We start from the raw sequence: 23,148 nt of genomic DNA, 5'->3' as shown, positions 1-23,148 counted from the left end.
ACATCTTTAAATTAATAAAATAATTTCTTTTATTAATTCAGGAAATATTAATGTTATTTAGAATTCGAGGTTTTGTTAAACTTCGGGCATTTTCATTAATGGACAATTGCAAAGATGGCAGCCACGTAACATTTCAAGCGTTGGAGTTACTATCCTGAATCACTGTCAAGTAGATTCCATTATATCTTTATTTAATATAAATTATTATATATTTTATTTTCAAATATATTAATAAATAACAAATATTATTCGAAATTTCTATTACATACAAATTTATGGTCCTAATCTAATAAAATCATTTCAAGTTGGGAAGTTTCTAGCTAGCTTTGAAATACCAAATCAAATTTGCAATATTCCGCACATACAATATACGAAGTTAGTTTATGATGATAGTTCAGAGAATGTTACACAAATTTTACTATGTCCAGTTAAACAAAACTAAATATGACTCCAATGTACTTAATTAGTAATTTATATACGTGAAAGGAATTTAGCTTTAACTAATATTAGCCGATATTCTGTAGAAGGAAATTCGGTATTTAGAGCGAGACTTGTATAACTTTAGGAAGTTTTTCCTAGATCTTTAAGATGTGCAGAATCATGTACGATGTCATTCAGTGGTGTTGGCTTTTTATATAAAGCTACTGAGAGCAAGCACAGACTTAAGTTATTGATTGACTTTTGAAAAGGGTTCAAATGAATATTGTTTGTCCTCTATTTATTAGCCACCACCATAAATTAATGATCATTCAGTTTGATCTGTATTTAATGATAAAGCTGAATTAAAGAGGATTAAAACATGCAATGACATGAAAACAAACAATCAAAAAAAAAAACTTACGTCAGATTTCACTCTATTGAACCTCATTAATTTAAAAATAAGCACTTACTTTATCATTTGAAACACTGGAAGCACGTGACTTAATATAAATGAAAAGAATACTTACTCACAAAAAATTTCCAATTAATGTTGAATAAGCAGCTATACGAAATGTATCAACTGTATTGTTATATCATAATACACTTGTCTAATTAAAAGAATGAAATGGTCCTCAGTTTAATAATTATATAATATCATTTCAAATTGCGATATTATACATCAATAAAGTTTTATCAACAAAATGGTAATTTAAAAATCTTCCTCTCTAATTTTGCAGATTCTAAATGCAAGCATAATCAAACAAACATTTCTGTGATTAAAAATTCTCTAGTTGTTTAAAAAGTTTGAGAAATGAAATCAGCCATGAAAATCCCCATCTCAGTTCTTAAAATTCTTATACATCAACAATCTGACATTTACTTTGTAGGGTATCTGTACACTTTTATCTGTACAAAAGTATGTTCCAAAAACGTAATTTTGACTATATGAAAAATATGAAATCATTACATTCTTTGTCAATGCATTTTCATCATATTAATATAAGAATGTAACGAATGTAATTTACCCTTATATGCTAATGCTTTAACAAAAAGATTGACAATGAAAACGAAACTGAAGGTGCATATATAAAGCTATGAGAAGTGAATATTAGATGGGTCTGAGATTTTAACTAAAATTTAATTTAACTTTGTTTAAAAAAAACCTCTATATAATTATCTTATTTCTTTTGGCATTTTTCACTAATGGAATTAGAATGTAACTATTTATAAAGAATTAAATATATTTCTTTTGTTTTGGAACATATATCATGTAGATAAAAAGGCACTGGAATAATTACATGAAAAAGGATTAATTTGAGTATATAAATTTCCAATGACACTTTTTCGTTGCCTGTGGTCCTATTAATCTTTTTAAAGAAATTCCCCCCTCGAATGACAGTGTCTGAAACATCCTTACATTCTAAATGAATCCAGTTTCTTTAGCCAGAAGAGATTCGACTAGACACGATTTATATTGCCAACAATCGATAACCACAAAGTATCCAATAAACAAAACAGCATTGTTGAAGAAATCATGTGAGACAAAGTATATCAATTACAGTAGCGTGTCTCACTTTCATACATAATGGACGATTTTCACCTGCTCTGCCAGTAGGAGATGGGTAGGCTTGAACCATGCGAGTCACAGTTGTTACTATTTTATCATCAGAAATATTTGCCTGGAAGCAAAAAACGCGCTTTCTTCGAAACTTTGACTGGTTTATATTTTTATTTCAATAGTTCGTTGAACGCATCGTTCGTAAATCACGACTTCATGTCTCGTTCCGCAAAGTAAGATCAGGACCTACGTTTGACCTTTGGATGTTAACGCTTACCATTTATGAATGGTGTTTCTTTTAAATGCCCTATGTCTTATTAAATGTCTTCGCTTTGGACATTTGGTGCATCGAAGGGCATATCTTGAGAATAAGACAGCTGGGTATTGTGGCAAACAAAACGCAACTCGTTGCTAAAGTAAAACAGGATATGTTTCCAGCGCATTCCAGAAAAAAGTGACAATTATAGCTATTTAACCCATCCGGTGCATCTTGATGGGAAGAACAATCGAACTATTTCAAACTGCTGAGTAATTCTTAAAATTTCGATTTTGATTTCAAATGACGAGCATTCTTAAAACATTGATGTTAAAGTTAATATAATCGAGTTAAAGTATCTTGAGGCTTTCTTTGCACATTCATTTTATATTCTTTTATTTCAGAAATTTTTCATTAATATAATTTTCAAATGATCTATTTTGCTATTCATTTTACTTGGATTAAATTGAATCTTTTAATTATCCTTAATATTTATTTCAAAATAAACTCCTGCTTTTGTTAGTTAAATAATTTTAAAAACCTTTCTCAAAGTTTTCTTTTCACTAAATAAAGTCATAAATATTTTCCGGCGATGGCGTGCATTTATTTCTATGGGCATTGCCCACATTTGTTTAACAAACTGGGAGCCACAGAATTGTTTCCATTTCCATTCAAATGCGGTGCTAAATGTTTCTCTTTAGCTTTCAATTTTTTTTTTTTTTTTTTTTTTTTTTTACTCGCGCTATATCATATAATGCAAATAGAAAACGAGATCTTTTGTTCGTGTTCATTAAAAATATTGAAAGTTACGGAGTATAAGATAGTAGAATTTTATTATTTTATTGCATTTCATATAATTTGTATAGTTTAATTTTTAGTTAAATTTTCTGCCAAATTATAGCGTGTCACTTGGTAATTGCCATAGAATTTACAAGATTTGTCATAAAAGTAAATTTTGGATTTTAGAGAACAGATTGCTGTATATTCTTTCTAATATATGGTTTAAAGAATTAAAAATTTACTACTAAGTGGCAAATTTAAATATATTCATAAAACGCATTAGAAATATGTGAAAGCCGAATGAAAAATCCTTCTGTGATTAAAATTTTGTTAATAAGTTTGTAAGTTAGCAATAAATAATGACTTCCAATCATAAAATAAACAAGATAACATAAGTATTAATGCGTAGGAAAATGATTTTATGTTTTTTTTTATAGAAAAGGGATACAGAGTATATTTACAATCTCTTGAGTGCAGATTAAACATGATTAAATAATCTACTTAAAAGTCGGTGAACCTTTAAAAGTTTAGCCGATGAAATGTACAGCAAAAAATAAAAGAAAAACCTTTTTAATGTTTCTCAGTAAATAACTTTTAGGTAACTAGGAACAAAGATAATGAATTACATAAAAATGCAATGAAAATCATACCATCAGGATTAAAAGGTTAATTCTAAATTGCTACAGTTGTTCGGCCAGTTTTCTCGATACAAAAAGCTTGCTAAAGTAAGTGGGGGTATAAAACCTTACATCTTGTTTTCAAAATATTTTACTGCCGTCCCTAAATATTTCATTTTAGTCAGCTAGAACAGTGAAATTCAGATCTTTTTATACCCCATTTTTTAATTTTAAACCTCTTTATGGGGCTTTTTATAGTACTTGTTTTCATTGATTTAGGAATGAATTTAGTTATTCTCTTTCATCGTTCGTGGAAAGAAATGGTCTTTTTAAAGCTGAAAAACATCCTACCCCTTTCTTATTCCCAAATAATAATATGATTTTGTGGCTACAACGTAAGAATGTATGCGTAGGCGCATATATGCGTACTTTGACATGAAATTTTAGTGCTTTTTTTTCTTCAGATTTGTTGCGCTTTAAAGAATTTTATTTCGCAGATTAATTCAGGTTTTCATCAATTCAAATTCCTCACTTTCATATTTCTTGGAAAGCTATAGTCGTTTGAAAAATCTGAAACAAAACTGCTTATCCTCTTTCTTATTAATAAAGGATAATTAATATGATATAGATGGTGCAACATAAGAATGTATGCGTAGGCACATTTATGCGTACTTTGACATAATATTTTAGTGCTCTTTCTGCAGTAATGTGACGTATTAATGAGATTTTTTGCTGAAATTAACTATGGTTTTCATTAATTTTATTTAAATTTACTTCTTTACTTTCATATTTCTGCAAAGAGAGAGTCTTTTTAAAGTTTGTATTAAAAAAACCTTCTTAAAACTTCCTACTTAAACGGTAATTAATATAAAGCCTTCAGGTCGATTATACATATTTATACATATACATATGTACCTTAGCATGATATTAATATGCCTTTTTTCAATTTAGAGACACATAATTTGGCTCTGACCGATTAGTACAGGATTTCATACAGAAATCTGATTTCCATCTTCTGAATTTTAATTTATTTTTGCACGCAGTTTTATTTTTTAATTGTTACTTATCAATAACCTCGTGTCATAACATACTTCAGCTGATTTCTAGTTTAATTTTGTAAGCATTTCGTTAGTTATTAATAATGAAATATTTAACACTGAAAAACAGAAATAGGAAAAATTAATGTGTATTAATTAAATTTGTTACTAAGATTTGTTAATATATTAATCTCGTTTCAAGTTTTATTAATAGAAGTGAATGTAAAGAAAGCTTTAAATTCTTTCCAAAAGTAAAGCTTTTCGTTATGTGAAATCTATAATACGAACTTTTATACATTTGCAGAAGTGCATGCTAGAACTGGATTTATAAAACATCATTTTTTTTTTACTTATATAGTTAATTTTGAATATCAAAACTTTTTCTATAGAAAACTTAAAAATATGAAACATATTCCATATGTGTTTCATAATTTTTTGTAGTTAAATATTTACCGAATACATAATGATAAATATACATTTTTATGATTTTTCAATTCTGCACATTCAAAGGTTTGTGCTCGTCTTTTGTCTTTAATTTAAAGGAACATTTATTTAAGTTTAAGAATAAAGAATTGAAAAAGAATATTTCTCCATCATTGAAAAGAGTTTGGAAAACAAAATTTAATATGACCAATAATATCAGATATAAAGTTCTTTAAATTGTACTCGACATTTTGTAAAATATTTAATGAAAAATGAATGATGAGGATTAAAATATCCTTCATGCAATATCTAAAAAGTAATTTTTGATGTATAAATTAATACATTATTCAATTTTAATTTAACAAAACGCTTGGATATATTTAAAAATACAACTTTTCTTACCACTGTAATATATGATATGTAAATAAGAAGCGATATCATGTTGAACTTCTTTCTGGCCATATGAAATCTGAAACAACAAAGAAAAACATTTTTTCAGAGCAAATGTATTAACATAAAATCATAAAGTCAAATTTTAATCTTTCCACGTATATAAGTATTTTAATATTACAAATAAAATATAGTCATACTTTTCAAGTATTCAAGTCGTGCAAGCAGTCATATTTGTCATTCTAAACGCTTGATATCTAACATTTTAATTATATGCTTCAACTTAACATGATAATGAATAAGAAACTGCAGAAATTATCTTGACAAGTTTAAGTATCTGTTAACTCATACAAAGCGATAACAATCACAACTCGAGCTTTTGAAGCAATTATCTCTCTGCGGGTACTAATCATAGCCTTAGAGAAAAATAAAAACTACTTTCTAATAATCACAAAGAGCGTTGTGGAGAAATTAAAATAATTATCTTTTCTGCACATTGAATGATAATTTTTAACATTTCTATAGGCATCATAAAGAAAAGAATCTCAGATCGTAGACAACTTAACAATAATTAAGCATGTCAGGACTCGAAAAATTATTGATGTTTGTTAATCTTACTGATACTCTGCGGGATATTACTTTAGAACTATATTTTTATAATGCTGTCAAGAATGACAGTCATTCACATCCCGAAGAATTCTTCTTCCTACAAAAAGAGGGGAAGAAAAACTCTCGAGAATTCTTTCGTCTTGAGATTTATTGATTCTCTTTTTAAAGCAAAGAGTTCAAAGTGGACAACTACACGCAATCTGCAGACGCTGAAACTAACATCCGTAATTTGAATTACAGCTTTCTTAAACACGACAGGCAATTAATCTTGACAAAGTATTTCGAACACAAGTAAAAAAGTAAACCTTCAGGTTCTGTTAAATATTACTACTAAATTAAGCCTAACCAAGTGTTTAAAGTAAAAATTCAATATATTTTGTGATAAAACCAGTACTTTTCTTAGAGGCATTTTTATGTAAAAAATAATTATATGTAGTGCCTGAAAAGGCTTGGATTAAAAATATTTCCTGCATTCTTAACAATTTAAATATAATTTCGCAAGGACCAGAAATGACTGAAAATAACTTTTGAATGTTAAAAAAGCTTTGAAAGTTAAACATATAGTTGGTAAAAATTGATCAAAAATATATTTATTGAAGTTACTTATCAATATAGTGTTAGATAAGAATACATTGAAAAAACATGATCAAAAATTTTTAACTGATAAAGAGGCTTATATTTCATCCGTTTATCTAAAACACGAGAGGGGATTTTCAAATGAATGAATAGATGAACTCCACTCAATACGAATCCAACAAATTCAGAATAAGAGAGTTCGGAGCATCAAATTGAGATAACGATTCAGAAGCAATGCTACAAGATGAAAGTTTAAAAGAACACATATCAATGAGACTCATGGATTAGATTGTAATTTTTAGCGTTCCGTTGCTAAATCAGTCAACGAAGGAATATTCAACGTAAGCTTTGAAATTTTGATTTCGATAAGTTTTAGGTATTTATCAGTTTGCATATTCTGTTTTTTCCACTTAGATATCATCAGTAAATAAATGCTTATAACAATGCTCATCGAATTTAAAACGTACCCAGTATGTTCACTTTTGTCAGCTATCAGTTGCAGTTAAAAAATAACTGCAGAAACTACATATGTCCACAGTTTCAAAGAATTCAATTAAAAAACTACATTGATGTAAAAATCCTGGAATATTTCTAGTACTGGAGTAAAGAATTTATAACCCGGATTCCTTCGGTCTTGTTGAATTTTAAAACTGATGCCACGCTTGAATTCTTTAATTTTAGGTTTCTTACTTGTTCCTCGTGTTTATCGCAAGAGCAGTTTAAAAATATAACATGCACTCCCTCTTTTTATATTCTACTTACCGATATTCTTATCCTTAAAGAACGTTGTTATTATGCCTCCCCACAAATCGTGATTCAGATTGTTGAAGATATTTACTACAGGGTTTATAATATTTTTTGGGCCCCTAAACGATCGGCGAGACAGATAAGTTTAAGTGTATACCGAGATAAGTGATCAATTCCAGAACATTTTCGCACAATAAATTCAATAACCCGTAAATTTTTGACAGAACTTGTACTTTTCTTGAATTATGCGGAATTTCTATAATTTTTCACTCATTGATGATTGAAATTTGTAACTCTGATACGCCTGGCATCACTTAATTTAATAATTGGTAGAATAGGTTAGTATAGTTTTAAAATTGCATAATGATTACAGTTTTGCCATTTAAAGTGTTTTCTTTAATTGCATAGGATACAATTACAAGCAATGTTTGGGAGATTAAAATTTTTCATCCTGTTGCACTAAGGCTCATTTAATTTAATAACTGATAGAATAGGTTAATGAGTGAAAGAATGTATAATGGTGTAATTTTAAGTTTAATTTGATTGCTTAAGCTTGTGATTAAAATTTACTTTCTTAATATAAATAGTATGGTTCATTTAATTTAAAGATCAGTAAAGTAGATTAGTGAGCAGGGAAAGTGTTTAACTTTATAGTTTTGCCTCTGACGAATTCAGTCTTAAAAAGCACTACGACGTAGAAGAAGAAATATATGTTTCACGTCATGAGAACGCTATCAATGACGTGAAACGCAAAAATTGTCTATTCAGAATCATTGACTGATATGTTTATCCAATATGTTGAAGTTGAACAGCATTAAAATTACAGGAAGAGTCAAGATAAATGGTTCAGCTTTATTACTGGTTGTAATGATAATAATAATAATAAAAAAGTAATTCTTGATGAATTGAGGAGGGAAATTCGCCATGACATTTATAAGAGACTTTCTTTACTTGAATATTTATGAGAAAATAATTAAATAAATCGCGCGATCAGAAAAGGGAATATATATTAGAAATCAAGAAAAACCATTCAATTTCAAAAGTGCAACATCAGAAATATGAAATCCTTATTTATAATTTATCATTTCTAAAATAATGTGTAATTTACAACTTTAAAAATTTGAAAAATGCGATATATTGGTTATTATTATCTTACATATGAAGAGCCGAAAATCAGTCAGTCAGTAAGGCCTACAGTTAGATGTTAGCAAGCAATCATTTATGTATATCTGTATTTCTATATAATAAATAAATCTCCCCGAATCTAAATTAAAAAAAAAAAACCTGCGGCAGAAAGAAAAATTTAGTGAAGTGATCATTTATTGCATAACCTATATTAACGATAGTTACAATTAAAATCAATCTTAATAAATTAGAAATGTAAGTAATAAATTAAAAACGATCACTTCATTAGCCTTTAGAATCTATTCTAAAAGCTGTCCATAAGAGTTAACAGCTGTCAATTTGAGCATCAATTTGTTTGCAGAGAATATTAATTACTGATGATAGAAACGTAATTCTTTTGAAATGTATTTAAATCCAATATTCAGGATTATTTAGCTCAGCATAATGATATTTCCCGTAGATTTCCTGTATAGTCAACTTGAATGGTCACTGATTGCTGATACTGTGATGTTTAGAAGATTGGTTGATTATTTGGTGCAGGTACCCACTTTGGACAAACTGCACCGGATCTGTTTTTTTTTTTTTTTTTTTTTTTTTTTGGATTTGGTTATATTAGGACTGATTATCGAGAATAGCAAAAAAGAAATCGATAATGCTCTAGACGAAACGCTGACTATTTTCTATTTTTATAGATATTTAAAGAAACGTACTCATCTTGGAGATATATATTATATTTCAAAGCTTTCGCGATGGATTTTGCAGACCATTACTAAAAATTAACCAATTTTCAATGTGATATAATTTTTAGTGCTCAATGGCTTTTAAATCAAAGAAATCAACTAAATGGAAAATACTTGCATGTTGATGAAAATATCCGTCTTATTCCAATCTAACATTGATGCATCATCAATGAAATAATAAATGATGCATTACTTCAAACTGGTATCATTTCCGTTACATAGCTGTGCACGAAAGAACAGAATTCGAAATGATATCATGAAACAGCAGTCATCGCCATCCAGAATCTGTTATCATTAAGGGCATTCGTGCTCGGAATTAAATTAAAAGAAGAACGGGTTGTTTCCTTTTCCGAGGTGCTCTGATAAAAGTCAAAGAATGCAGATAAGTTTTGTCATTCATTGAGACCAGTGGAGTGAAAAAGTCAATTATTGACTCGTTCAGTTAACACTACATTTGAGCTTCCGAAAGGGAATGACTCGTCTTGAACTTTTAACTGTCAGTCACGAGTACGAAATTGATGTCATCGAGAACTAAGTGCTAAAAAAAGATGTCGGAAATGGGAAGATGAGACATTTGTGATGAGTCTTGATACAATAGTTACATTCTTTCAATTATGATTGTTTTTTCTTTCTGCTAGTTAGCTGTACGTGTTTGAGTAAAGTCATCTTCATTTTACATACTTTGATGTATCAATCATTAAAAGCCATTAAACCACATCCTTTTTTGTATGTCATTGTCATTCACAGGCATGTCAGACACTGGTTCGAAATTATTAGTAAAAATATTACTGACAAAAGTAGCTGGAAGAGTTCAATGATGGCAATTTTTTTTAACATTGTCTTCCAGCTGCAGATAAAAATTTATTAATTTGCGATGTATTTATTCCAGAGATATTTCCCTTTTTGCATATTTAAACGTGCATGTCCCTTTTCCGAATCGATTCTCCAAATTTTTTTAGTACCATTGTTATCCATAGTTGCCGGATAATAGTTCTTTTCAAAATATAGTTAAAACTTTTCCAAGCAACGATAGATAATAAAAGGTTAATGATCGGAACAATTGCACCAGAGAAACCTTTTCCAATAAATTAAGAATAATAGTTATTTTCAAATTGTGGTTAAAATTTTTCACGTAATGATATTAGTAAAGAGTTACGCTTCAAAAAAATGGGGGAAAACGACCTAAAATGAGAAATAATTTAATATTTTCTCAGAAAAAAGTCGTTAAAATCTATAGTAAGAGCATTTTAAAGTCCTGAAATGATCTGTGAAACCATGACTGATCTTTTAAAATATGTGAGAGATCCGATATTATCAGAGAAAAATAAAATGAATCTATTCAGCAGACAGATTATTTTTTAGAAAATTATTACTAGAATTTGCCTTTATTAATTTTTTTAAAAAATTAATTATTGCTTGGATGAATACTGAATTTCAGATAAATACAAATCTAAGCAGTTGGTATGTTGGCTTTTAATTATTTAAGGATTTATTAAATAGTATAGATTATTATATATGTTAAACTGCATTAGAGTAACAGATTTCTAAAGTTTATATTTATCATACATTTCTTTGATCACATTTAATCAAATTGATTTTATTTTGTAACAAAAAATTGTCGATTTTTAAAGTGATGATGAATTTTAGAGTATTTGATAACATGTGCCGAAAAATAAGTTTTGAGTTTAAAAATATATTCGAAAAATTTAATATTTTGGAAAGTAGTCATTCATTGTTTGCTCATTTTCAGATAAATTAATACGTACAGTTTTTTTCATACTTTGTGTTTTCTAGGACAGAAATATTTATGATAGGTTTAAGTTTAGTTTACAACGCTAACATGCATAAGAATTTAATATTAAAGGAATCAAAACCGTTCTACTCCACAATATTTTTTATGAAAATATTCGAGTTATATAAAAATATTAGATTAAAGTACATAAAATGTTTTTAAGAAGATTAGAAAAAGTTACTTTTACCAAACTGTTAAGGCTTTTCTTTTAATGTCTACATAATAAACCTTTTATATACAATTTTTATAAAACATTACATAAAAAAGAAACAATATTAAATCGTATTACATAATATAGACAAATTTATTTACTTTTGAAATAAAATATTTGATATTTTGAATATGTCCATACTATTAACAATAATTTTTAATAATTTTAATCATTCGTTCTACTTTGGATTATTATTTGTCTTCCTAATAATTTTATCAAATATTTGAACTTGTTTCATATATGAGATAGTCTTAAAAAGAAATGGACTTCGTACATATTATACAATTCATTATAGTATAAGAATAAGAGTAAACATGCCAGAAACTTTCCTGGATTATCACGTGAACAACAGTAAAGAAAAATTAATATTAAATTATTAGGAATAAAGTATGATTAAATAAAATAAATCGAGTAATTTATTCAAAATATAAGCTGATTGTAATGTTTCTCGTAATTGGAAGGGTCATTAGTACTATTCTTTCAATGTTTAGTTCATATTTTCAAATTTCCGCATTTTATTTGTTAATAAAACATTGTAAGATTCATTAAATAAAAAAACTAACATTTTTCAATGCTAGTCTTGTTTCATCTTGAAAATATTCTTGTGATTATATATCAAACAACAACTGATCTTCGGTTTGTTTGCAATTTGGTCAACCTTTGCAATATATCGAAAAGCTTTCTCTCTGTTCCTTTTAATCATCTGACAGAAAAACAAAGCACCTGCAGAAGCTTCCGAAGCCATTCTTCTCTTGTTCGACTGCCAAGACACGATCTAATTATCCAAGTACGAAAAGCCTTAATGAAGGTGGATTATCAGGAAGAGAACCTTCAGGTCTACCATCCCCAAAAGGCCTTCTGTCAGCGGCAACTGAATAGGAATTGCGTGTAAAGAAAGGGAAAGTTTACTTTATCAGGTGAATGACATATAAATATGCACCCTGCCTCAAGGTCATCGGGGGGGGGGGAGGAATGATCCATACATAAAGATATTAAACACGTTTCGACTCCATGATTGTCATACCATAGAAATGATGGTTTGTTTGGGTTTTGTTTCTGTGAGTGAGTCCAAGTATGTGTCTGCTGTCACTGATCGTATATGGGCTGCATCTCTATAGCCGGCAGGATGGAAGCGGAAATGTTTAGGAAAGTCTATGCTGTGATTGAGGAGATAAATAAATGACAATAATTCAAAGAACTCTGCACTTGAACTGAATTTTATCCAAAACGACATCTTATGAAATGGCTTTGATTATGTCTCTTATCAGTCCTTTATGTCTTGAAGATAAAAATCGATTTCTTGAAAGCAGATATTTAAAATCTGAAATGTAGAAACAAGACATGATAAAAGGTAGAAGAGATTTACGTTGCGTTAGATTCGTTGACAATGGAAGACAGTTTTACCAATGTGTAAACACAATGAACATAGCAGAATTTTATTTTGCGGTTCGTTTCTTGGAGTTCATCTGCAGTTGTTATTTCTGTGTCGAACACAAAATAAAACTTCCGATAGCAATAGCTATTAAGCAAACATTAATAGAACCTTTGTAATCTGTGTAATGAAAGGATAGAAGGAATTTAAAAAAAATCTTCATGAAGTAACTTTTATTACTAACGATGATTTTACAAATACAATTGTTTTTATTAGAATAATGGTCCATTTGGGAACCGAATCCTAGACAATAAACTCTTATTAATATCTAATCTTGGACAAATAAACTCTTATTAAAACTTGCTCATAGATTTAGGAACATAAATAATGATATATTTCATATAATAGACATTTTCAAAAAATAATGCACATAAATTGATGACATCTGCCTTTTCACTGCGTGTTGAAGATGTTATGGCTGTCAATTTTTAGCTTTATTGGACATACAAGATGAATATTTTATCAATAACTAACACAATGGCGTAGTTCGAAAGAAAAGTTAAAAATTATTATAATTCATAGGAAAGAATTCATTTTTTTATTTTTAAAATTAATTTGTGTTTTTTCCATTGATTCATTTAAAAAAAGAAGTGCATAACAATGACAATGAAGCTAATTTATAGATTTGCTGGGAGTTATATTTTATATAGTATTTTAAATGAGAAAGTTCCCTAGATTGGAATAACTCTTCGAGTCATCTGATTAAAGAATCTTATCGCTTCTGAAACTGATTCAAACGTCAATTTTGGTGCTGTTTCAAAATGATAATAATCGATGGAAATGAAATGCTATTATGCGAAATATTCCTATTCACTTTTTATATATCAAGCAAATTGAATTAGAAAGGTATTTTAACATTCGGAATTTCAAATATTTTCAGTATATTAATCGATTTTTAAATAACTGTTAATTAAATATACTAATGATCAAGAAATTAATTCAATGTTTCCTGATTTAAATTTATCGATATCATCAAAAGGATCTTTAAATACTTCAGATATCAAGGACCTCAAATACGATCATTTATTAAGAAATCGGATCACAATGCATAAAGATTCATTAAAAAAAATTTAAGGTGCGGTATGCATTCTAAATAACAACTTTCCTCATCCGTACTAAATAACCATTAATTTTAACCAATCTCTGTTCATTCATCATATGAGTTAACTGAATTTGCAATTTAAGACAGAATTAATGGAGGAAACTACTTTGAGAAGTTCACAACCCTAGCAATTCTATAGAAATATAGCAGCTTTAAGTGCTCACGATTGGAAGGAAGGAATTTAAAGTAAATTCTTTCTTGCCAAGAAATTATCTACAGTGAAAGGATCGCTAAAAAGTCATTCTCAAAGACTATTCACACATATACAAAGTAACAGTATTTACTCCTGTCTAGTTCTCAGAGAATGCTTCTACTCAAACATTGAAGCAAATTATCAGACCATGCGAGTTCTTTTCCCAGAACGGTCAAATGTCGTTAGAAAATAAGCCTTGAACCATCACTTATGACTGGCAGAAAATAGAAACCCAAAGAAATGTTAAAGAATGCGGAAGATCGAGAGGTGGTTCAATTGACAGCCCAGTGCTTCTTTCGAAAAAGCAGATCTTTATAATGTTCTTAAGTTAATGAGTCTGATATTACATAAGCCTCACAACAGGTTTTCTGATACAGCATACGAAACTCCTAAGGCCCACCATATCCACAAAGAAACTTAACATCGTGCTCTTTGATTACAGTATCTAATTTGTTTCTTAGAAGCACATGATATTTTGTTTTTATTTCGTCTTGGAATTGAATTGTTGGATATGAAAACGCTATCGAATCTAACTATTAAAATTACATTAATTAGCTGAATCTGTTTTTTCTTGATTGGTAAATAAATACAAGGAAAAGCATAGAAAATGACAAATGAAAATAGAAAATTTCTGTTTAGTTTATTACAAGCTATTTTATGGTGAAATCAGAAGACTCGTGCACACTGTTTTTGCAAATTATGCCCGCTTAGGAAGAATCGGCAGTTAAATAAATGTAGTTCCAAATTATTTTTCCTTTATTTAGATAAGCATTAAATAATAAAATCTGCACGTTTGCCTTCAAGATTCTACATTAAGAAAAATAATGATACATAATAAGAAGCATGAAATAGAAAATTGGTTATTAACTAAAATGCTGTTCGGGAGGTGGGATTTCTATTACTCACGACGTGTAAGAGGTAATATTTAATTCATAAAATATGTTATATTTGGGATTTTAGCTGTCATATAAACTTTATGTGCATGTTTACATTAATGTAAATTCACGCATTCTGATGTGCAATTGCTTAGCTGGAAATACCTCCAACATTTAATTTGTGATATAAAATTTGCTACTAGACTAATAAAACTGCTCGCTTTTGTAGGTAACTTTTAGAAATTTTAAATAAGGTTGTTCTACAGATTGCAAACAAATAATTTCTATCACCACATAAAAGGTTTTATATTGTAAATACGCAAGAAATAAAAGTTCGAATTGTTACTTGTTACGTTTAAACATAACAATGCGCATTAAAGTTTCGTGTCAATGACTCTTTAACAAAAATTGCAAAAGTTGGATTTCAACCTCATCTAAAGAGTTGAATCAAAGATATAATATTTTGAGAAAGGATAATTTTCTGCATAATTTTTCCAGTAGGTTATATTTAAATTTTACAATGGCTTGAGTGCAAAAAATATTTTTTTAAATTAAAAGGGCCAAATTGTTAACGGTACAAGCAATGATAAATAAAACATCGTTACATTTAATATTTAAAAAAAAACTGGAAATGCAAAAAATTGAATTAAAAAAGATTTCCATCATTTCAATTTATTATTTTTGTAAGAAAAATGACATTTTTATTCTAAATTTGAAATAAGCCGGTTTTAGGTTCTCAGATACCCTGTAAAAATTTGGGTGCTTTAAAATGTTTTTTTTTTTATAATTTAAGTTCTAAAAATTCGCATTTTTGATTCATTAGTTTAAAAGTCAATTTTGACGTTACTTGAATATCTCACGAACCTCCGAAAAATCCGTTAAATTAAGAATTATTATTTTTCTATTTTTAATAAATAAATCAAAATAGCATTTTTCATTTGCATGAATTCTTAAACCCCAGAAAAAAAAATAGTTTCCATTTTCCGATTTCTAAATAATTAGTATCAAGATATTCCTTGTATATGTTTGATTTAAAATTAATTTTTTCATTTTTATTTTCATAATGTATTTGAATGTGTGGAATCATTTTTTAATGTAGCTTGGAAAAATTCAGTTCTTCGAGTACTTAATCTGTTATACTCAGTTGACTAATAGTCATTTTTTCATTAGAAAGTTTTAAAAATTCTTTGAGAGGTCCATCTTCTCCTTCCTCCTTCCTAAGCATAATCAGTTTTGACATTTTAATTTAGTAGATTTTTCATATGATTTTAGTCAGAGTTTTAAGAAAATATTGGAAGATCAAATTTTGATTACTTTGGTGTTCTATAAACAGAAATAATCAATTGTTGTAAACCTGAAAATAGAAGCTATAAAGCCAACTGTGAATCATCACATGATTCACAGGATAAATATAATTTTGCATATCATATAATCTAAATACATGTTGCCTTAAGCTCATCTGTCGCATCACATCTTTTTTTTTTTACTAAAAGAAGCAAAACAGATTTTTAAAATATTGCAACTCTTTGGATGTGAATCATGTTAGCAAGGATTGATTTCAATGAAATGAAAATCATTTATAGCTGCCACTTACAATCATTTTGTAAGTGATAAACAAACACATGGAAAGTAAGGAGATTTAAGGATATTGCACATTCAGTTAAGAGGGTGCTACTTCCCAGTTTAACATGCCACATGGCAGTCGGGGCCCAGTGGGTGATACATCAACTTACCAGAATGAGAATGAAAATCAGTCTTGCTTATAGCACAAAGTTTATCATCAATTTTTTTCTAAGAAGAATGCAAATTTGCACATTTTTAAGGAAATTAAATTCTTTCGATGAAGGAAAAATAAGTGTCTAATGACTACAAGATACTTGAGGGTAAAAAGATGTTCACTTTTCACCTTCATCAAGGGAAACAATTGGTGCGTCACGTGCTTTCCCTTAATAGTATATCCCAGGTGGTCATTATCTAGGGTTGGTGGTAATTAAAGGAATAGTAGTACGAACAATGGAGCCGACGAGTGAATTCATTCTTGTGTTAACAATGTCAACGATCCCAAACCGAATATGCTGGTGAAGAAGAAAGAATAAAATGGTGGGAAAAAAAAAGAAGAATGAAAAAAGTGTTAAGAAAATATCGATGTTCCGGAAAGTTTGGGATAGAGAATGCTCATGGAAGAAGGCTGCTTCCTTTTGTTGTGCCGTTCCAAAGTTCGTGAAGCTCAATCGACTCATTAAAGAATCTGTTTAATTAGTTAGCGTTTAAAGAAAGGTAAATGCCATTCACGAAAGCGGACTGTCTGCTTCGCCATCAGAATGGGATTTCAATTTCGTCTGGCAAGGTGTCTGAAATGTTGTTGACTGGTCACTAACAAGACTGATCATGACAATGAAGAATACTATTCAAAGTAATTGTAGTGTTTTTGGGAAGGATGATGAGTGGATGCAAGAATTTCGTAAATAGCAAAGTTTATTGGAGATGCGTCTTTTATAACTTCTATTAAAAATTTCGTCTACTCTCTTCGGTATTTTAAAATCTTGGGTTTTTTTGGTGCATTCCATTAGCGTGAATTATATTATATTTCGAATAATAAAGGGATATATAAGTTTATTAGGTTAGAAATATGTCATTTGAAAGTTAAGCGAAGACTACTATGTTGACTGACATTCGATTTAGAGCTATTATTCGGTATTAAAGAATTTTAAAATGAAAGTTTTCCCTTAGTTTTATAAACAGTAGTTAGTCGTTTTTTTCTCTATTTGTTAACTGTTCTAAAAGTCAAACAACGTAGTGAATATCTAGCACTAGACAACAGAAGTTGTCGACAAGATTAAAATTATTACAAATTAAAGAACTAAACATTATTGTATAATGAAAAAATTATTTTCGATTGATGAAGGTATTAAATATTTCACAAAATTCTGTATGATCAAACGGGCTTTATTTCTATTTAAGAGTCCTCTACTCTTGTGAATGTAAAAGTTCTTTCATGAATGTTGATTTCTAATAACAGATGAAAATTATGAAGAAACATGAATAGTTCCACCTCAAAGCAATTTTCATGTTTATTCCCATTTATTTGAGATTGACAGCGGAGCTCGTAGGGCATTCGAATTTCTAAATTTGATGATAAAAAATGATTTAAGCACATTCTTAAATCGATACATTTTGTAGGAGAATTGTATCCATCTATTAATTTTTTTCCTTTTCTTTCATCTACTGCTTAAAACAATGATCTCAAGCTTAAAGATCAGCTTCTGCGCAAAGGTTACATATCTGCTTGTAACATCAATAAAAATATCTCACTTTTGTCATAAATAAAAAAAGAATAAACTAAATCTTTTTTTATTAACTGAATCAGGGAGGACTTGAATGTATCCCCTTATTATAGCTCTCAAAATAAACATTTATGCCTTCAAGAAATTCCAATGTTAATTAAATTTCTTTTTTAAGTTTCGAACTTAATATCATTAGCTTTTTTTTTCTTTTTTTGAGAACCAACTCTACAAAATTAAAAGATTGAAATGTTATTTCAAAAACTTCTAAAAATGATTGATTATTGCTGATTAATCATTGATCTGAGGATTCTTTCTTTAATATAATGGACCATTCAGTACAACAGCCATTTTGGTTTTTTTAGAGTAACTTCGATAGCAAGCTGAGGTTCTTTTGTTATGTTGATAATAAAATGTAGCGATACTACTCTTCTTCTTCTTCTTTAATAGCATTAAAGTTTAAACAGCAGTTCTGATAAAGTAGGTGGTATCTATATAGGATCAAATTCTTTCTTGCTAAAGCAGAATTATGCGAATTCTCACAAGATGTTGCAAGGTGTTCTTAAGATCGCATCGCTGAAACAAATACACCAATCAGAAAAAACTTTTTGAATTATTTTTAATACTTGAGCTGCTGTTTATCTAAATGCAGTCTGGATTATGTTCTCAAATTTTCATTATCACTTGTTGTATCTATTTTTCCAGACAAAGACACAGCGTGATTTCTTAGCGAACGTGCGGATTTCCTTTATCGCATTTTGTTGCAATCGGGTTTTTTTTCGCATGCACATTACAGAATCTGAGCAGTGATCTGTAGAATTTCGCTATGGAATTTGGTTACCCAAGTGGTGTTTTATAGCAAAATATAGATCACGGTACATTCATGGACCATAGATGATTGGACGAAGATACTTTGGATGCGAGATAATACCATTTTTTTCTCGAACGTGTTTCATGAATGTGAGGTGCGGTCAAATATTTTGGATACACCATCTTTATGTACTTGACTTTATCAAATCGTGACCCGAACTATAACAAGGATATTTCGGGGCATTACACCTGCTGCAGTGAACAACCTTGCTATTAAAGGGATGGGGTTATTTGAGATATGAAACTTTAACAATTGATATATTACTGCTTTCTGCTATGTAAGTAGCTTCTGCTTTCGAAAATAAAAAGAGCAATGCGTCTTTTTGGTATTAAAGGATTTAGATATTTTAATCACTTATTTCTCCAACAAAAATTTGTAAAAAACCATTGGTTATTGTTTGATCAATATTTAAAGCTATTCTCAGCAAATATCAAACATTTAAATGACTGAATAATTAATGAGTCGTTCTGTTTTCTTGAAAATAATGTAAAGTTCATCAGCTACATTAATTGATTTTATTTTTTGTGTAAAAGACACCACTCACTTTGAATAAAAACATTTGTTAGCCTGACCATTATTGTCACATTTATTTTAAAAAAAGGTACCCGTTTTTTAAATGTCATGAGATATTGCCGTCTGTTTGTATGTAAGTTTTAGATATTCTGAAATGAAGGGATTAAATTTCCTGAGCTTCATTCCAGATGTTTAAGATATTGGGAAGAGACAGACTGACCGTAATAAACCGATATCAAAATTCAGAGAAATACCGAATAATCCAAGATGTCCGATGAAATTGATTAACAATAACGATTGCAAAAGTTTGCACTTTATGCGAAGATGATAGTAACAATCATAGAAATGAGATTGGTATTGATGGCAAATTTTTAAGAATAGAATATTTTAAAAGTATACTCAGTAAATTTCTGTAAGAAACTAATACCATTATTTTTCACATGTAAGTAAAACTCCGTGACATTTTACTGAATATCGGGGTATTTTTACAAAGTCAAATATCGGAACAGTACCGGTTAATCTAGAGCATTTGGCTACTTTGATTTTACATATTTGAGCAAAATATATAAGTAAGAAAGTTTTATTCCAGTAAATTAAGTATTTTAGATATTATATTAGGTATAAAAAAGAATTCAAAAATGCTTCATTCTTATTTCACATTAAATAAAATAATAACAGAATTAAATCTCCGAGTTTTATTTTTTAATTGTTTGCTTATTATTCTTTTTCGTTTTTGACTATTTAAAATTCTCTCAACTTTATTAGTTCTACATTCAATCTTGACTAGCGAAGCAAAGGAAAAACAAGGATTATCATCACTAAAAATATATCCAAGAACGATCGCTGAAAGAAAATAAAAAATTCAAAATATGTTTTATCTCCAAACTTTTTTCTCGGAATAGCCCAACTTCCCTCGACATTTGTTCATAAGTCTCTTGCAGTTATTTCCTAGTTTTCATTTTTCACTTTTCTTCGTTCATTGTATATATACTACAACGAAAGACAAAACTTTACAGTCAAGTCACGTAAACACACCGTAGATTTGCAGCCAGTTTTCTCAACTACGCTGCATGCTTTTCAAATACAAATTATGCCTATTGGCTATTTCTTGTGTTATCTCACACCACAGTTTGTTTTCTCCTGATTCAATCAAGCAAAGCGAAAATCCAGTCTTTAATTCTTTGATTTGTTGCTATCTTCTCGATACGGGAGCGGCGGCCGATAGATCACTTTAGATCAGAAAATTTTTGCTTTAGTATCCGGATGGAATTACTTTAAGACAGCATCAATGATAGAGGATCTATCGAAGTAGTCCTCAAGTCTTTCAATCAGAAAGCTTAAGTTTTGACAGGAGGAACAAGACTGATAAAGGGACTCGATTTGTTAAGTCTGATATCGGGTAAAATCTGTCTAAAGATTTTGCACTCATAATAGGAAAAGGTGCCTCAAATCGTACGTCAAAACACTAAAAAAAACGTAGATTTGCAATTAAAACTTTAACTTTGAAAAAAGAGCGATACTAGTTATTAGCATAGGACAGACATGCTTATCTTAATGTCATTAGATATTTTAAAATTTTGTGTTGTTAACGCATGTTCGTAGAAATTCTGGTCTGCACTAAGTGTGTATTTTGTACACTTATTTTGCGCTGTAAGCAAAGATAATTTCAGAATTCTCATGCGTACTAATCTCTGAGCGCTATAATTGTATTCAATTTTATATCATTAGAAAAAAAATATTATGGCTAATTACTCGTCTTATATTGCTTAGTTCGATACTCTACTACTTTTTTTCTGAAAACTTTGACAATTAAATCACATTACAGTCATATGAAATTTTGTGCTGTACAGTGTAGGTAGTAGAAATATGTGGTTTAAACTATTTTCTCCTCAAAACTGACCATTAATAAAAAAATCCAAGAAACATTCTTATATCTGCAATAAAGTGAATGCTGTGAACAATTTTCAACGAAAATAAGAATGCAAAGGAGTTAAATTATAATGAAGAAATCTTTTATTTGGTTGAAAACTAAATACATTTGAATTTAAATTTTCATTATATAAAGGGCTATTAGATAATTGCTATCGAATTTGGTATCAAGATGCAGAGAATTTAATGTGATTAATGATTATTTAGAATCTCTACATAGATTTCAACATTCATAGCAATGGATTTTAATGTCCAGATTAGTAATTTAATTCCAAAAAGATCGGATACATATTTTGAATAGTTCTCAATACTTCCAAAAGAGTTAGTATTAATATTACTAAAGAATTACACATGCATTGAAATGGACGACAGAAATTAATCTTTTCCCATTTAAAAACAACATATAATTTTTATATAGAAGAAACTCATTAGCTTTAGAACCTTGAGTGATTTTCTGTTTTCCTGTATTAAATTGCCAGGCTATTTTAATATAAGCAATGTCTTTGATTAAGCCTGAAAAATTTTATCGTTTTTATATAGAAGAAACTCATTAGCCCTGAATGATTTTCTGTTTTCTGTATTAAATTGCCGGATAATTTTATTAATTATTTATAAGCACCAATACCTTAGATTACACCTGAATAGTTTAACAGCGAAGCCAATTATTTGCATGAAATACTATAACAGCATCGTTCGCCAAACTGTGTAGAAAAGTAGAGGCAAAATTTCTATGTTACTCTATATAACATTTCGTAATGAATAAAGTAATATATACAGTAAAATTAATCGAAAGAGTAAATAAAAATAGTTAACAAATAACTATTAAATTTTAATTAATTTTTTAAATTTTTGAAAAGAAATAAAAAGTGAGTACTAAAGCGAACATTCTAATTTTAGGAGTTGTTCTAAGACTTGATGTATTTCTAATGGTGAATATCAATCTTCAAGGAGGAAAATCATAAGTTGATAAATTTCATATTCTTTCTGAGCTTTCTGGATCTAAATTTCTTCAACTTATTCTACTTTAAAAGTATAAAAATACACCTCTTTCTTTTCTATTAAATTTATCTGATGTCAAAAAATTTTAGAATGAAAAAAATATAAAAATAAATTCAATTTCTTAATATTATGAATTAAATAAGAAAAGCACATTTCATTATTCGCGTTTATTTAACTGTTAAGGAGATGGCCTTCGTCTCATAAAGAGATTTTGAAACTTCAAATATGATAATTTACAAAAACTTTTTTATGGTTAAATTCAGTAAGAACAAATCATTCTTGTAGAATCATACGTATACGCATCTTATGAAGTAAACTTTTGCATTTATAAAATCAAAGCCTTAATGGAAAAAAGATCTTGATCATTATTTATCTCAGTACATTGAAAAAAAGTAATAAAGTTGCTCCTTATTACTCTAATGAATATTCTATGCAAACGAATCGAAATCCCAATGCTTGCATATCATCGTTAAAACTTTATTATTTCCGTAATTAAATTAGTTATGTAATTGTCTTACTGAATCAATTGCATACAAATTGTGATTAGCTTTGAACAGATGCATGCATATATATTCCGACAGTTGATAGTAAACACAATACATAAATAATTCTCCAAAAATAATAAAATTTATTTGATTATTAAGTTCTAACTGGCCCGATATCATTTGTAAG

The 23,148-nt window shown here is 28.8% G+C and overlaps 1 protein-coding gene across 2 annotated transcripts in view; it reads right to left on the bottom strand.

Moving 5' to 3' along the window:
• LOC129961072 (uncharacterized) overlaps positions 1 to 23,148 on the bottom strand; it is an 80,559-nt gene that overhangs the window by 30,257 nt on the left and 27,154 nt on the right. For both annotated transcript variants that reach the window (XM_056074879.1, XM_056074880.1), the window contains exon 2: positions 5,494 to 5,560. In XM_056074879.1, the coding sequence (XP_055930854.1) occupies positions 5,494 to 5,553 (60 nt within the window). In that variant the 5' untranslated portion in view covers positions 5,554 to 5,560. The remainder of the gene's footprint in view (positions 1 to 5,493; positions 5,561 to 23,148) is intronic.

Source organism: Argiope bruennichi, chromosome X2 (assembly GCF_947563725.1).
Source record: "Argiope bruennichi chromosome X2, qqArgBrue1.1, whole genome shotgun sequence".
NCBI classification, from domain to species: domain Eukaryota; kingdom Metazoa; phylum Arthropoda; class Arachnida; order Araneae; family Araneidae; genus Argiope; species Argiope bruennichi.
Note: the sequence above shows the minus strand (reverse complement) of the source record. Positions and strands in the feature narration are given on the sequence as shown.